General features: G+C 37.8%; 1 protein-coding gene across 1 annotated transcript in view; it reads right to left on the reverse strand.

Annotated features, from left to right (window-relative positions):
- The window catches only part of SLC1A1 (solute carrier family 1 member 1), a 104842-nt gene that overhangs the window by 52182 nt on the left and 34188 nt on the right, over positions 1-18472 (reverse strand). Inside the window, exon 2 of the mRNA XM_069090790.1 lies at positions 5745-5885. Within this exon, the coding sequence (XP_068946891.1) occupies positions 5745-5885 (141 nt within the window). The remainder of the gene's footprint in view (positions 1-5744; positions 5886-18472) is intronic.

The following is an 18472-nucleotide window of genomic DNA, read 5'->3' on the forward strand; positions in this document are numbered from 1 at the left end:
AAGCATGAGAGTTTTCTTTAACATTTGAAGGCTGCCATATGGAAGAGGGATTAGGTGTATTTTGCTTGACCCTGGAGGGAAGAGCTAGACATACCATGTGGAAGTTTTAGGGAGGCAGCTTTAGGCTCAATGTAAGGAAAATTTTTCTAACAGAAGCATTCCACTTTTTAACATCTTGGGAGGGGTGGGCTAGATTAAATGGCCTGAGGTCTTTCCCAACTTTGACACTGTGATTATGTGATTTAATCAATTACACAGAGAAGTATCAGAGCTGTGTTTCAAATCCATGTTACTCTAGACTCCGAATCCATTACTCTCTCCACTACATTATATTGCCTCTTTCATTCTATATAACTTTGGTCATGTCTGTACTCTGTATTCTTTCATTTTCTCTGTAATGATAACTCACTGTGTCTGTCTTCCCTACTAAATAGTTAGACATCTTGAGAGAAGTGACCCAATCTTCTTTTTCTTAGAATAGTGCCTGGAACATAGTAGGCACTTAATAAATGCTTGTTTCTCTCTCTGGTCTTCCTTCCTTCCTTCCTTCCTTCCTTCCTTCCTTCCTTCCTTCCATCTTCTTTCCTCCCTCCCTCCATGCCTTCCCATCTGCATAGCACTTCATAGAGAGCTCTGCACACAGTGGGTACTCAAAGAACACATTTACAAATAAGTCATCAAGAATTTTACTGAAGTTTTTCCTAGAAATGATTAGCTCTGAGAAAGAAGAGTGAGACATTTGGAAAAGAACTGCCCAACAAAGTATGCCTTGGGCATAGGAAGAAGAAATAGAAGAATAATTTCTTACCCCTGGGCTTTTCAAGATCCACTCTGCTCAGACTTTTCCAGGGCTATTTTCCCAGCTATTTCCTAGAACTATAAGTCAAGCAGTGACTTACAAAAATGCAGGGAGTGTGCTGGAGCCAGCTTGCATAGGTTAGAAAGAGCTAATTAATGGAGTAAGTAGAGAGCCGGCCCTGGAGTCAGGAGGACCTGAGTTCGGATCCAGCCTCAGAGACTTCACACACACACACACACACACACACACACACACACACACACACACACCTAGCCGTGTGGCCTTGGGCAAGTTACTTAACCCCAATTGCCCTCAAAAACAAACAAATAAACAAATAAAAAGAGCTAATGGTCAAATTTTCAGTGTGAACATTTATATCTTGGAAACCAACAAAGCTACAGTTAGGACTTGATTTGCTTTATTGTTCATGTCTAGACTTAAGAAAATAATGGAGAAATGTTAATAATTTGAATTAACCTTAAAACATAAAGTAAATACATTTTCCAAACCAATTTAACCAATAGCTTGATTTTTTTTTTAACCAGTGCAGCTGGTTTTCAACCAGTGACTATCTGGAACTAATTGACAGCATTATATTTTGAATAGGTAAATGATTTTGTGGTATCAACATGCCACAAGATTATGGAAGTTGTAGGACTGATTCAATATTCAATCCAGATGGCATATTCAATCTAGATGGTTCTTATGGGTATTTTTGACTCTAATATTCCATGCTTTTATACTAATAATGCTGTCTTAGTCTGTATACTCCTAGAAATATATACTACTACTACTACCACTACCATTACCACTAATCTATCTATCTATCTATCTATCTATCTATCTATCTATCTATCTATCTAGTCTATTGAGAGTTTATAAAACACCTTTCTCATAACAATCTGCCCTGGTAAATAGCAGTGATAGAGACAAGACCTATAATTTCACTGGCCTAGGGAACTCCAAAAATGAAGAAACTATTTCTATCAATGCAGGTCAGCATCTTTGCTTCTGGGAAACAGAAGATTAGAGTTGGAAGAAATATTAGAGAGACTAACATGATTTGGACGCCCAATGAACTACTACAGGAAAGGCCATTCTTGGACCATGAGATTTCTATATGGAAGGGACCTTTGTTTGCATATGGTTCAACCCTGATTTTACAGATGATGAAAGAAGGGTCAAGAGAGTTGATAAAGTCACATTTACATAGCATTTTTTGATTTACAAAGCATTTCCATGAATCAGGTAGTACATTTATTATCATCTCCATTTTACAAAGGGGTAAACTGAGGTCCAGAGAGTGACTTGCCCAAGGTCACGGAAGTAGTAAGTAGTAGAACCAAGATAGGAATCCAAGTTCTTTGCCTTCACACCCAGTGTTTTTCCATTGTGCTATTTTGCTTCCTGTTAAATTGAGTTGCATTGCAGCTAGGAAAAACTAGGAGAAAGGCAGGTCTGGAATGTCTAGTACTATCAATGATTTCCTTAGATCACTTGCTAAGTTGAATTAAAGTGTATAATACACTTCAAAATTTTACCATGTAAATGTCCCAGACCATAATATTGGTTATTTTCAAATAGCCCCTGCGCAGTACAATTGCACTGGTGTGTATGTATTATTACTGAAGTGGTTTTATTAAACCTGAATTTCTATTCATTTTCCCCTCTGGTTGCTTAATCTGGACCATCCTTCCATTCCATTTCTGTGGACAGATAAAATTCATACCATCACTCATGAATAACCATATAAAAGAGTTTTAAGGATTAGAAAAGATGACATTAAAAATCATTACTATGACAACAACAAATCCTCCTTTCTGTCTTCTAACAAGGTAAGGTATCATGCCCAGTTTATAAATGGCATATATATGCCATATAGATGATGAAAAATGAATAGAAAATCATTGAATACTCATTTGTTTTATATTTTTATATTTATATAAAATTTTATGTTTTATTTATATAAAAATAGATTATATATAAATATAGATTTTATATACATATAAAATCTATATTTATATATTATAATATACATTTATATGAATATATATTTATATTTACAAATTATATATATTTATATAAATATAGATTTTATATTTATAAATCATAAGCATGATTTATAAGCAACTTTTCAGGGAAGCATACACTGTGTAAAGTGAGAAATAGTTAATCTTTTTTTTTTTTACCTTTTTGGAGGGGGAAGGTAGGGCAACTGGGGTTAAGTGACTTGCTCAAGGTCTCAAGGCTAGTTTTTGTGTGTGTGTGTGTTAAGTGAGACCATATTTGAACTCAGGTCCTCCTGACTCCAGGGCCGGTGCTCTATTCACTGTGCCACCTAGCTTCCCCAGAAATACTTAATCTTTACAATACTGTAATCCTAGAGCATTAATTATAAATAGAAATGGTACCCTATAAAACTGAAGGGAACATTCATTTGTTTATCTTTAATGGTTTGTCTGTTCTAATCCTTAAAACTTTATATGGTTACTTATGAGGGACAATATTAACTTTTATCTGACAGTATTCATTTTATTTGTATGGACAAGCAGATCAAACAACTTGAATCTACAGCTATATCTAATCTATATCTATACATACATGCAAACAGACATATATATATATATATATATGTATGTATGTATGTATAAGATAAGTCTAACTTGAGGTCTAGTCTAGGCAAGTAAAAACCCTAAATACAGCACCTCTGCAAACAATAGCACCTTTGAACATCCTACCTTCTCCACAGTGTTGTTATTTACCCTGATCAGCCTCCATACTTTTTGGGGGAGGGAGTAGGGAAGGCTGGGAATGAACACCAACAGGCAATACACTCTGGAAGAGATCATTTCTAGCTTTCTAGTGCCCTCTTAGTTTGAGAATGAAACTCATTTTCACATTAACAGAAGGGTCTTGTCACTGTGTATTATATTGCCCAAGTGAAAGTAAGGGAAAGGGTTCCTCTATTGGATGCTCCCATATCTGTCTTCTTGCCTTCAGTGTGCAGAAGAAAAGGCTGAGGATGGGGTTAGTGTGATAGCTGTGTCACATAGGGCCATCCCATGGGAGAGGAATTAAGTCTGTTCTGCCTGCCTGGAAAGGAGGGAGGGGAATGGATGGATAGGTTGAAAAGTGAATATGATTTAAAAACAAAAGAGATCATTGAAAAAAGAAAGATGGTACAATTTAGCGGGGAGAACCTTGGATTAGGAGACACGAAACTGATATTTCTATAGTTATTTCAGTTATACAAAGCATTTTCCTCACAATTAATCTGTAAGGTGGGCAGTCAAAATATCATTATTCAATTTTTTGCAGATGAAGTAACAAAACTTGAACCCTGAATGACTTGCTCAGGGTTGTACAGTTAATAATTTCTTAGAGATAGGCTTTAAACCAGCTCTTTTGGTTGTTCAGTCATTTCTCTACTGTGAATGGTGCTAGAATGTTCTTTGTGTCTTTCCTGTGGTCAGTACAGTGTTACAGTAGAGAGAATGCAGCCTTTGGAGTCATTGGTCCTAGGCTTCAATCTCAGCTCTGCCACTTAACTGTGTGGCCCCTTGGGCCCCTTAACCTCTCTACTGGGACATATAAAAAGTTTGAGAGACATAGTTTTTGGGTAATTCATTATTTTTATTAATCATGCAAGCAATAATTAATACAAGGGGTCAATGACACTCTCGAATGCCAAAGACCCCTCATGGAACCCAATCATTGCTTATAAGCCCTTGGAAGAGTGGGTGTTCTTCAGGGTGGCAATTGGCTAACAGTTAATGAAAAGAATGCATATTATAATGAGAAGTAGACTTATTCTAATGATCACTCAGTCTTGGTCAAGGAGACATATCTATACCCATATCACTCTGTCTAGGGTAATCTAGACAAAAAGTTCTACCATCCCTGCCCAAACCTGTCAGAGTGGGAAACAATGGGCTAGAATTCACCTTAGATTAAATTCTTTGTTCTCTAGTTGGGTGGGGTGTCCCACCCAGGATCGATAGGCATGTACCTTGGTCATTTTGTAATCTCATCCATCAATAATGCCCTTCAGAGACTGAACAACCTATGGACTTCTGCAAAAAATCCTGATCCTAATTAATAATTGATTATCAATATGAGAGAAACAATTGTTTCTTTCCCTTGGTCTCAGCTTTCTCATTTGCAAAATGAAGGATTTGGACTCAATGTGCTCTTAGTTCCTTCTAGTTTCTGCCTCTAACCTTAAACATAACTCTATATCAATGATCCCCAGTCTAATGTTCTTTCTGCTATGTTATATGGAAAGGACAAGTGATACAGCAGACAGCACATTCCTCCTCTGATGCTTACTACCTGTGTAATATTGGTGATCTCAAATAAGTCCCAGTTTCCTCATCTAAAAAACATAAGGTTAGCCTTGAGATCCCGTCTGGGTCTAAGCCTGTGATCCTATCGCTAGTTTAATAGATATAGATCCTATCTATAGCTACCTGTGAAATATTTTTTTGTGTACACTGTTTATGCTACAAAAGTCTAGAGGGGAGTAATCTGAAATGCTATTAAAACTGACATCCTCATTATGCCGGAGGACACTGGCTGATGCTTAGATAACCAAATGTTCTTTCTCTTGCCTCCTGTCACTGAGTGTGAGTTTATTTATAGCAACTCTGAATAGCAGCATCTTCCTCAGAAGACCTATTATATGACTTGACCAATGAAGATCTGAGAGGAAGAAAGAGAGAGAGAGAGAGAGAGAGAGAGAGAGAGGTGAGAGATGAAAGCGCTATATGGGCAATGACCAATAGCACTATAGCAACCCCCAAGTTCATTTGTAAGTCTGTCACAAACACTTCTCCCAAAGGACGAGTACATTCTCCAAACGCAAAAGTTCCTGGTATAGCAGAACACGTCTCTAACTGGTGAAACCCAGCAAGGAACTAATAGACCCCAGGTTTTCTGAAAGTACCTGTAATCATGCTGGATATAATTAGGGGCAAGATGACAAGCTTCAGCATTCGCATTAAAATCTCTCCAGGAAAGGCAAAGTAGAACTTGTCCAGGTTGGATAGCTTGCTGTATTCTCGGACCAGGACTCCCACTCCAATCCCTAAAGAGAAAATAAAGTTGGACACAGCATTGTTCAGACCACCTTGGCACAAAATAAAGACAAAGACAGATGAAAAGAACCATTCAAAAAGGGTCCATAAAAAAATCATAGATTTAGAGCTGGACAGCACCTAGGAGGACACCTTGTCCAAACCTCTTATTTTACAGATTAATTCACTAAGGTCTACAGAGGTTAAGTGATTTCTCCAAAGCACACAGTGACCAAGCTTGAATTTGAATCCAGGTCCTCTGACTCCAAGTGAAGCCCTTCCTTCCCTTATGTCCTGCTCCATCTCTTTTTGACATTCTCTCAAAAATCTATGACTGAGGTGAGGAATTTACACAGTCTCACTTTCCAAGATTATCCCATCCCATCCCATCCCATCCCATCCCATCCCACCCAATCCTACCCAATTCTATCCTAGTCTACTCCTCCCTAAGGAAAAATAAAGTAATCTGTCTCCTCATTATCTAATTAATTACCAGGGGCAATTAGCCATCAAAATCTTATGGAAAAAGTTAACTGCTACTTCAAGCTTAATGAACTAGATAAATCTGTAAATGAATGGTTTTTAGGATGCATGACCTTATTTTTTTTCTTTTTGGAGGGAGGAAGGCAGAGCAACTGGGGTTAAGTGACTTGTCCAAGGTGTTAAGTGTCTGAGGTTGAATTTGAACTCAGGTCCTCCTGACTCCAGGGACAGTGCTCTATTCACTGCGCCACCTAGCCACCCCTTTTTCTTAATAAGAAATAGGAACTGGACCTTTTTTCGTTATGGAGGAAATTTCCTCATTCCAGTTTAAGAGTTGTCTAGAAGCATTAAAAAGTTAAATGACTTGACCAGGGCCCAATGCCAATATATGTCAGAGGCTAGACTTAAACTCAGATCTTCCTGGCTCTGAGATCAGTTCTCCAGGAATGGGGAACCTATGGCCTTGAGGACACAAGTGGCTCTCTAGATCCTTAAGCGTGGCCCTTTGAATCCAAACTTCACAGAACAAATCTCCTTAATAAAATGTTTTGTTCTATAAAACTTGAACTAGGGTCAAAAAGCTATCCCTAAGGACCTGGGTCATAATTGACCCTTGAGGCCATAGGTAACCTATCCCATACTGCTTTTTTCTGTTAAAAAAAACAACTTAAATATTTTTTTGTTTTTATTATAAAATTAATTTTATAATTTTATAGGAAAAAGAAAATATTTTTATTTTATAAATATATTAAATATTTTTATTTTATAAATATATTAAATATATTTATAATAGAATTTTAATTATATACTATAATTAATATTGATTAAATAGTAATTATAAATATTATTTATTATGTATAATAGCTTAATATTAATATATTTATCAATATATTAAATATATAAATTAAATGCATGTATTATATATGTATTACATATATAATTAAATACATACATTAAAATATTTATATATAAAACATAATAACAATTATTTTGTAATGAAGTAGCATTTATTCTATACTAAAATAATGAATTTTGATTGAGACATACATTTTAAAAAATGTATTATAACTACCTGATGGAGAAGCTGGAGATGAATTTCATCTGAAACATCTTTAGTTTCAGTATCAACTTAGTTAACATCTTAGGTTAGGAAATTATTTAATATAGTTGAAAGACTTGCTCTAAAAGATGTGTTTGAATTCTGTTATGCAGAGAATACACATAAAAGTCACACCATACTCATGTGTGGTTGGGGTGGATGTGAAGAACTAAAAAACATAGATAAAATGTAAATAATGTATTGAATATCCTATTCCAAGTTCAGCAAGCTAGGCCCCACCTGTACAGTTTAGGAGCTAAGGATGGTTTTTATATTTTAAAATAAAGATCATATTTAAAAACATGAAACCCATTTTTAGATCACAGACGACATAAAAGCAGGCAGAGGCCACGACTGGGCTGTCCTATGGGAGTTTGCCTATCTCTCGTGGATCCAACCCTCAACTCCTATCACCAAACCTTTCACAAAGGAACAAAACTAACCTGTTTGAACTTCTTTATTTTGTTCCCCTGCTCATCCTTTGATGATAAGGCTAAAGAAAAGTGTTCTGGATAGGAAGGCAGAGAAGAAGAGGTCTGGGACAGGGGACAAACTGGAATATCCAGTGTGAATTACTCAAGTCTGGCTATGCACAGTAAAGACCTCTGGTCACTCTGAAGGGGGTCATATATTTGGATCAAAAGAGCACTGGAATTGAGGTCAGAAGAATAGGGTTAAATTTGAGCTCAATTATTTGTTATTTGTATGACCTTGCGCATATCACTTAAACTTTGTGGCCTTCAGTTTCTCATTTTTAAAATCAAACCATCATGGTGTAGTAGATAGGACACTTGCCTTGGAATCAGGAAAGCCTGAGTCTGAATACTGCTTCAGACATTTACTATGAGGGTGATACTAAGCAGCTGTGCTAAACGATGCGAACACAAGAAAGACAAAAACAGTTCCTGCCCTCAAGGAGTTCAACATCTAATTTCATGTTCAATTCATTCTGTATTTGTAAAATTCCCAAGGAGAGAAGTTCCACTGAGTGCATTGTGTGTCCTTCACTCATATCAGGGAGGAGCCCTTAGGTTCTGAAAGGCCATATTATGGGAACATAAGTTCTGGCATGTCTTGCAAAGCTAGAAAAACTGAGTACAATCCCTACGGCAGACTGCTCTCTGGGGCCCAGTCTACTAAAGTTCAGAGATACTCATGCTCCTGGAGTTGGCTGCTGTATCATAGTATCTCAAACCATCAGCTAAGGTGGAAAGGGGATTGTCATCAACCTTGTTGTACCGACTTCAAGAAGATGAAATGACCATGAAAAGAATTACATTGATGATAAGATGTTTGATTTGGAAGGTGCCTTAGATAGCATCTACTTTACCTTTCTCATTTAATAGAAAGAGTATGATAGGAAAGTCAAAGGGATCCATGACCCCCTAAAAGTTAACTCCTGCTATATAGGATTATCTTGTTAATTATATAAGATTCTTTTGGGAGATATGGATTAGATTATGTGACCTCTGAGGTCCCTTCCAACTCTGAAATTCTGATTCTCTAAGCTTGATAGGCAATGCTCCTCCTTTATTAAGTGTATTTCTTAAAGCAAAAACAAACTCCCAAAAGACTACTTCAGGGTAGGATTATGGTAGAGACCAGATCATTGCGAATAAAGCCATACCTAGGGTCAAGTTCAAGTCTAAGCACTCTCTCCTTGGGGCAAGAAAACCAATAAAGCCCTCTCGGAGTTAACTCTCAGTCACAGGGCATGTAAAAGGTTAAAGAATTCCCATGGTGCTGTTTTTGCCTTTTGGTATCCCCAGAGTTTCAAAGGGTGTTTGGCACATAGAAAGAGCTTAATAAATGCTTGTCAACTTTCTGCAGGGTTGACCCATGTATCAAGAATAGTAAAGATCACAGTATTCTCCTAAGATTATTGCAGCCTTAGTGATGACTAGCACCCAATTCCCTGTCCTTTTCACCCCCAAAGGAACAAAGAAACAGAAGCAATAAATCTGGGAAATACATGATTAGAATGCTCAGCTCTTTTCATTCAATCTCAAAAATCACAGTTTTGGGATTTGGGAGCCTAGAGGGCTAGGGCAGGAGTGAAGAATGGGGAAGGCACTCAGAAGATATACATAGTGCTGGGGCCAATGAAATGAAAGTAAGTAGCCATTAACCAATAAATAAACTCATGTTTAAATTTTTAAAAATGACTCTATTTCATATATATAGCGCGCGCGCGTACACACACACACACACACACACACACACACACACACACATTTTCCCCCTGTGCTAAATATTCGTTGTCTTGGGTCTTCTTGGTAGGCTGAAAATGATTTCTCTTAGATTTTTTTCTAGAGCACTTGGTCTAAATCTCTCATTTGTCTCCATTATATTTGGCATTGAAGCATATTTATCTGTGCATATATTGTATCCCCTTAATGAAACTGCAAACTCCTAGAGGGGAAGAGTTGAGTCAGTTTTCCGTCTCTGAGGGGAGAAGGAAGTGGGAAGGAAATACCCAATTATATAGTACCTACTATGTGCTAGGTACATATTAAATGCTTTTTTCAAGAATTATTTCAGCTGATCCTCACAACAACCCTATGAGGGAGGTAGGTGCTGTTATCATCCCCATTTTATAGTTGAGGAATCTGAAGAAAACACAAGTTAAGTAACCTGTCTGGGGTCACACAGCTAGTTCTGAGGCCAGATTTTAACTCAGGTCTTCCTGACTCCAAGCCCAGCACCGTGCCCACCATCCTCCTTCAAATTTCAGTTCCTGGAACAGAGTACTCAATAAATGCTTTTTGAATCACATGGTATACTGGAAAGATCATTGGATTTCATGTCAAAAGACCTGGGTTCAATCTCTGACCCTGCTATTTACTTCTTTTGTAACACTTCCCCTGGCTGGGTCTTAGTACCCTTAAAAGTTAAATGAGAGTGTCAGACTAGACCAGGGTGGGGAACGTGTGGCCTGGAGGGTGCATGTGGCCCTCTAGATCCTCAAGTGCAGCCCTAAAGGGCCTCAAGGGCACAGGTTCCCCAATCCTGGACTAGAACATTGGTTTTCAAACCTTTTGGTACTCTTAAAAATTATCAAGGATCCTTCAAAAAACTTTTATGTGTTTTATATCTATTGAAATTTAAAGTATTAGAAATCTAAATATCTTAGATTGTTATGAAAATAGTTTTGATCTCACTGGCTCCCTGAAATGGTTTCAGGGGCCCCGAGGGACACCAGATCACCCTTAGAGAGCTGCTGAACTAGGTGATCTCTAAGGCCCCTTTCCTTAAGGTGCCTGTGATCCTAAGAGTGTTTGGAGAGGGAAAATTATTCAAATAGTGACTGGAAAAAAATTCCCTGAGTAGATAGTGCTTTCTGAAGTACTTGAAAATATTTTCTCCCAGCCTATGAATCTTACTTAATCAAGAATATGACAAAATTTAGAGCATGAAGATGACCTTAGGTATTATTTAGTCCACTTGAGCAGATGAGACCTGGAGTTCAAAACTTGTTCAGTCATTTCAGCGCCCATTTGAGGTTTTCTTGGCAAAGATGCTGGAGGCTTGCCATTTCCTTCTCCAATTCATTTTACAGATGAGAAAACTGAGGTATACAGGGTTAAATGACTTGCCCAGGGTTACATAGCTAGTTAAATATCTGAATGGAAAAGTTATATATACACCCAAATCATTTAGGTAGTAAGTAGCAAAATCCAGATTTGAATCTGAGTCCTTTGACTCTAAACGCAGAGTTCTTTTGCAGTACACCACATCTTCTCCATATACTAAATTTTAAAATTTCTTTTGTGAACTGTTACTTTGGCCATTGAATTTGAAAAGCACACACATTTCTACTGTCTTTTGCTCAAACAGAAGCAGGTGCCTCTCTGCCTCTGTAAATCTATGTGAAGTTAGACTCAGCCACCTTTTCTGGGGTGAGCAGTTTGCTGGGTTCCAAGACAGCCAAAGTACAGTCTTTTGCCATGAGGGAGCTGTTACTATGGTAATTTATAATCTACATGTGCTCAGTCAGAACAGAGGCAGGAAACAGCCAGGAGAATAGGAACCAAGCTCTCATTCAGTACAGCAATTTCTTTATTCTTTAGGAATGAAGATAGGCATTACTAATTTAAAATGAGATACTGTAGTTCAAGATGCCCACTTTAGTTCAGAAAATAGATACTAGCTGGAAAAGGAAACTACAGGCTGCCTACATAGCATTCAATCACTATCCTCTGAGATGATGAATTTTATTAATATTTTCTAAATATTAGCAAATATCCCAAATGATATTTTTGTTTAGTTGCTTTAGTCAGATCTGACTCTTTGGGACCCCATTTGGAATTTTCTTGGAAAAAGCACTGGAATGGTTTGCCATTTCTTTCTCCAGCTCATTTTATAGATGAAGAAATTGAGGCAAACAGGGTTAAGTGACTTGCCCAGGTTCACATAGCTATTAAGTGTTTGAAACTGGGTTTGAATTCAGGTCTTCTTGATGCCGAGTCTGATACTCTGTCCATTATATCACCTCACTGCCTATTTCTCTGAGTAGTAATATTATTACTTTTTATAAAGAAGACATTCATAATCTATACAGAAGAATCACATAGTATTTGGACAGCTGAATGCATAAATACTTGATCTATTAGTATAAGCTATGTATTATAGTATAGAGATTCCTGGATATAGAAGCAGGAGAGCTATGTGTTCTAGTTCTAAGACTTTCTTGCTGTGTGACCATTATTAAACCATGTTATCTTGATCACCCTTAATTTACTCTTCTGTAACCTTGGGATATTATGTGCCCTATCTGTCTCAGTGTTGTTGTGAGACTGATACTTTGAAAATCTTATAATACCTTACAAACCTATATAAATCTGAGCTATTATTATCATTCTTACAGATTGTTACTCCTCCGTATGTTACTGTTTTTTGTGATTCTTGTGAATTTTTGTGAATGTTTCATTGATAATCTCCCCAACTTGCATGGTACCTTTAATATCTTGAAGATGCTAATGTATCATCCACTGTCTTAGTTTATTTTACTACATATCTAGGTCCCTTCCTTTTATGGTCATACTTTTTTTTTTATTAATTTATAAAGCTGATTTTTTTAATGCTGCCATAGTTTCTGGATAATTGAACACAACAGTTGTGGAGATGAGTTAATTTGCCTTTTCTGGTTCACTTCCATGCATGAAGATGTTTACCAACAATGAGAAGGCAGATAGAAAGCCAGCCTTAGATTCAGGAGGGCCTCTGGCCTCTGATATATATGACTGTAAGTCACTTAACACTCAGTGCTTCCAGGTAACTTTCTAAGAATATAAAATTGTAGACCAGTTGCAGACCATCTGGGTATCTGTATTGGGTGGAGGCAGTTTTCACAGTAGGAATTCCCCACAATGATAAATTCCTAACAGTGATGATGGGCTACTCAGAGCCAACTATCTTCTTGACCAATACTTGGGTTAGTCTATTATCCTAGAATAAAGACCTTCTCTGAGATAAACTAACAAGTTTTAGTTGGTCAAAGAATTCTTATTATAATCCCTGATATATACAAAGAACTTTACAGAGACCTTCTTTTCTAATTCTTTCAACAGCTCTGGTGAGGTAGTTAGTACAAATCTTATTCAAAGATTAGGAAATTGAGGATTAGGGAGTTGAAATAATTTTCCCATAGGTAGTAAGTGCAGAAATGGGAGTGAACCCAGGCCCACAGATTTTTCTAGATTCCTGAGCTCTTTCCACATGGTCTTCCTACAGTTAGGCCTTTATGGAGGAGAGGAAGGGCTCAGTTCCTCTCTGAGACATGACTACACTAAATGATACCCCAAGAATACCTCCCTAAGCACATATCTTATTGAAGTAAGAGCAGGCCTTTCTGGCATTCTGTCAGGCAGAATTTGTTATTTTCATTTGACAATTGACATTCATAATTATGGCTGAGGTACTAAAGAACATTCTGAATCAAAGACAGAACTTTGTATCAAGTGCATCTTAATGGATTACTACTCGATCTTGAATATGTAATGGTAGCTGTCAACCAGCTTGCTTGGATTAACCAGAACTTGACCCAACCACATTAACATTGACCATACCAGAAAGGCATCGCAAAAATCAACCTGGCAGAGTCAGACTTGGCTTCAGGTACTGGCTCTGTCACTTGGCTGTGTGATGACAGGTAACTCAGATCGCTTGTCTGAGCATCAATTTATTCCCTTTAAATTGGAGTAACAGTGTTGTTAAAGGGGTCAAATGACATTTTATGAATTAGGAGACAGGGACTGGGTCTATGAATTCATTGGTATAGAGAATTTGTAAGGAAGGAAATTCTACTAATGCAGGTCAGCACCTACTTAACAATTTAGAGTCAATCTTAGAGAGTTATCCAGAGCAGAAGTACTTGACTACATTAAACTGTAACTGGGAGATATTTAACAAAATAATTATAACTACAATAGAACACAGAATAATGTTAATGTGTGGTTTTCTAAGTCAATATGTGGCCTAAAGGGATCCTTATGTACTTTATCTCCCACCCCCACCATTTCTACTGGAGTCTGACACCACTGGGCTAGAACACTGAGTAATTAAGAGACACCCAACACTCCATGTTAGGCAGTATTTGTCCCAGGTCTTCCTGGCTTGGGGGAAAGCTCTCTTTCCAGTAATCCTCACTGCCTCTCATTGCATTAATAAGGGTTACAAAGTGCTTTAGTATAATATTATGTTATATATGCACTATATAAATGTACAATATAATTACACTATGTAAATGTACAAAGTGGTTATTATCACTTTAGGCACATAGGAGAGAATCTCCTTTGTTTTTATCTCATTCCAAATACAAACAGTGACAAAACAAACCAAGACATATCATTCACTTGCTGCTATTTTAAAATTGTGTGCCCAGCAGAAATTGCATCTAAGTTAACCTTTCAGTTCAAAAGAGCTTAATACATAACTAAGAATGTGTTTTTTGATGCACAATTTTGTCTTTTCCGTGTGATCCCCAGGCAACTTAACATAAAAAAATCTCCCATTTTCAAATAAAATTGAAACCTCATAAAAACTCTTCAGGAGACAGGTAGGTGGCTCAGTGGATAGAGTTCTGGGTCTAGAAGCAGCAAGACTTGAATTCAAAGCTGGCCTCAGACACCTACTAATTGTTTGACCCTGTGTAGGTCACTTAACCTGTTTGCCTTAATCCAGTAGAAAAGAAAATGGCAAACCACTCCAGTATCTTTGCCAAGATAACCCCATGGACAGTATTGGTGTGCTTTGGTCCATGGAGTCACAAAGGGTCAGACACAGCTGAACAACCCCGGGCAAATTACTAAACTCTGTTTGTCTGAGTTTCCTCATCTGTAAAATGATCTGGAGAAGGGAATAGCAAATCACTCCAACATCTTTGCCAAGAAAACCCCGCAAAGGGGTCATAAAGAATTAGACAGTACTGAAAAACACCTCAACAACAACAAAACTGCAAGTGTATCATATTCATAGGATCACAAGCAAAATGACTTTATCATACCAATATACCATAAGACAATGTACATTAAGGCATCATAAGCTGAATTCTGCTTGGGACAGAATTCTGGGTGAGATTAAATATTGGTAAAATGGCTATTTGTATTTAGTTTGTGGACTCAAATTTTGCACTGAGTGACATTTCAAATCCAAGGTCTTTAGGTGACTGCCAAGTTTGGTTCGGGTTGTAGGAGTGGGGAGATGAGGTCAAGATGGAACAAGGGTTATTATTAATTTGAAAAATAACATCTTGGGGCAGCTAGATGGCGCAGTGAGTAACATCGCCAGCCCCAGAGTCGGGAGAACCCAGGATTGGTTCTGGCCTCAGATACTTAACACCCACACAAAAAACCTGGCCATGTAACCTTGGACAAGTTACTTAACCCCAATTGCTTTTAAAAAAAATAACATCTCATATTTGCTTGGTACTTGATGTGTTAAAGCCAACAATTCTGTGTGGTAGATATAACTGTCCCTGTTTTGCAGATGAGGAAACTGAGGCCTCTAGAGAGATGTAATAACACATCTCTAGCCATACAATTAGTAAGGGATGGGTCTCGAACTCATTTTCTGACTCCAAATCCATTCGTTGTTTGCTTGTTTTTACAACAGGCTTCCTCTCTGGTACAACAGAATTTTGTCTGGCTGGACCAGGGATGAGGTATTCTCCTTAAACAAATATTCAGGAGAAAAGAACCTTCTAACCTTTACTTTCTAGTCTTTACTTCCTTTTGTCCTTCTGTGCCATGGTTGCCTATCCCAGACTTACACAGGGTTCCCCCTAGGTTTCTGGGATGGTTTGGAACTCAATAAAATAAAGATCAATAAAGATCATTAAACTCACCTTTCCCCCCAGTTAATAGGGGTCTGAAATGGTCGTAGAGACTCTTGTTCTTCAAGGAATGATTTTCTATTACTTCCCCTCACATGTTTTACAGTTAAACTGGCCAACTTGCTGCTCCCATAATGATATTCTGCCTCCTACCTCTGGGCCTGTGCCTGGAATGTTTTCCCAAAAGTTTTTCCCAATTCCCCCAGTTTTTAATTTTTTTCTCATCAAAATGATTTTGAATTTATTTTGCTTATACTATATATTTATTTATATTCAAAGGATCACAGACTTAGAACAAGAAGAGACTTTAAATGCTATTTAGTCCAACCCCTTCATTTTATGGATGAGGAAACTGAGACATTAAGTCATTTGCCCTAGGTAAGATTTGAACCCAAGTCTTCTGACTCTAGAGTCAGCTTTCCTAGGCTTGTCTCTTATTAAATAACTGTGTCATCTTAGGCAAGTCAATTAACTTCTTTAGTTTTCAAGTTTCCTCCTGAAAATTAAGGGGACTTTCTAATGATCTTGAAGGTCCTTTCACCTCTATAATTCAATGTCTATGAAAACACAGGAAGAAGAATACCTATTGTCTAACCCAGGGTCTCTTCACTTTTTTGTTGTGTCATGGACCCCAATGGTGGTCTGGTAAAGCCTATGGGCTCCTCAGAAAATGCATAGAATAAAATACATAGGATTACAAAGGAAACTAATTATATTGGAATAAAGACACGATTTTTTTTCCTATTCACATTCATAGCCTCTCTTTCCCCCACTCCACCCTGAAACCTATCCTGAAACCTGTTTTGATGTGGACCCTAACTTACAAATCACTGGTCTAGGCTATAACATAGAGTTAGGCAGGCTCTCCATTGAACTTAATCTATCAATACATGTGTCTTGGCCAGGCTGGATACAGAATTGAATAGCAGTTTTGTTGTTCAGTTGTTTTAGTCATGTCTGACTCTTTGTGACTCCATTTGGGATTTTCTTGGCAAAGATACTGGAGTGATTTGCCATTTCCTTCTCCAGCTCACTTTGTGGATGAGGAAATTGAGGCAAACAGGATTAAGTGACTTGCCCAGCATCACATTGATAGTGAATTCAGGAAGATGAGCCTTCCTGACCTCAGGCGTAGTACTCTTATCTGCTATGCCAAGTAGCTGACCTCAATCAGGATTTAAAAGCAGGTTAAATTGGTTTGGGAAATTACATAGTGTTTTCAGCCATTACAAGCTGTGTCCTGATTAAAAAAACAATCCCAACTTTTAACAATATACTTCTGGGGATTCAGCAAATTATGAAATATCACAATTTCCAAAGAATCAAAACTCAAGGTAACTCTAACGACAATGGAGAGACAGGTAGTGGGTGAAAACAGACTGTATTCTGGTTAGCGATGGTGACATATTTAAGAACTGCTAGAAAACATGTAAATGAAAAGGAAACTGGGGTTGGTCACATACTAAAAGAGAGACAAAATGAACAGATAGCTTCAACTCCTTACTGCTAATCATTCAATGTCAACGGCCTAGAGGAAGGTCTCCAGAATGGCAGGCAGATTCAGAGTCAAACATTTTGAAACACAATGAACCTTACAGGTTATTTAGTCCAGCCTGTTCTTTTGACAGCTAGGTGGCATAGTGGATAGAGCACTGGGTTTGGATTCAGAAAGACCTGCTAGCTGTGTGATTCTGGGAAAATCACTTAACCTCTGTGTGCCTCAGTTTCCTCATCAGTAAAGATATCCCCCAGGGTTGTTGTGAGTATCAAATGAGGTTATAATTGTAAAGTATTTAGCACAGTAACTAGCACTTAGTAGGCACTATATAAATGTTATCTATTATAGTTGTTTTTCTCTGATAAGGAAACTGAGATAAAATGATTTGCCCAAAGTCACAGAGATAGAAGGTAGATGAGTAGATCCTCTCTGCAGAATTTATGGGTAGATATAGATAAAAACTTCATAGAAAGAAAAGCATGCTATGAGTTAATGATTTATATCACTGGAGGAAGTATTCATATCAATGAGATTATCAGTCAGTTGAAATATATGGGACCCTGAATCAATTCACATTATCTGGGACATAACTATACATTGTACATTGTAAAACCTTGATATGACACAAGCTAAGAATCAACATTACAATACAGTTTTACAAATTTTTATGATGTGCTTATTACATAGTAGTGGATAGGGCTCTGTCCCTGAAGTCATGGGAAGAGAGAAAGGGAGAGAGAGAGAAGAGGGGTGGGGGAGAGAAAGGGAAAGAAAAAGAAGAAAAGAGATAGAGTAAGAGAGAAGAGGGGAAGGAGAGAGAAGAGGGGAGGGAGAGAAAGGGAGCACAAAGAGAGAAGGAGAGAGAGATATAGAGAGAAGAAGAGAGGAAGAGGGAAAAAGAGAAAGTGAGAGGGAGAAGAGAGGAGGGAGGGCAGAGAGAGAGGGATAGAGAAAGAGAGAAGGCAAAGGGGAGAGAGAGACAAAAAAAGAGGAGAGGGGGATAGTAGAGAGAGGGAGAGAGAGAGAAAAGAGAGAGATGTGGGGAGGAAAAGGGAAATAAAGGGAGAGAGAGAGAAAGAGGGTATGAGAGAGAAAGGGAGGGAGAGAAGGAGGGGCAGGGCACACACACACTCACACACTCACACACACACACACACACACACACACACACACACACACACACACA

Source organism: Petaurus breviceps, unplaced genomic scaffold, assembly GCF_028583685.1.
Source record: "Petaurus breviceps papuanus isolate PSGF00001 unplaced genomic scaffold, PetGlider_PUasm1.0 187, whole genome shotgun sequence".
Classification (NCBI taxonomy): domain Eukaryota; kingdom Metazoa; phylum Chordata; class Mammalia; order Diprotodontia; family Petauridae; genus Petaurus; species Petaurus breviceps.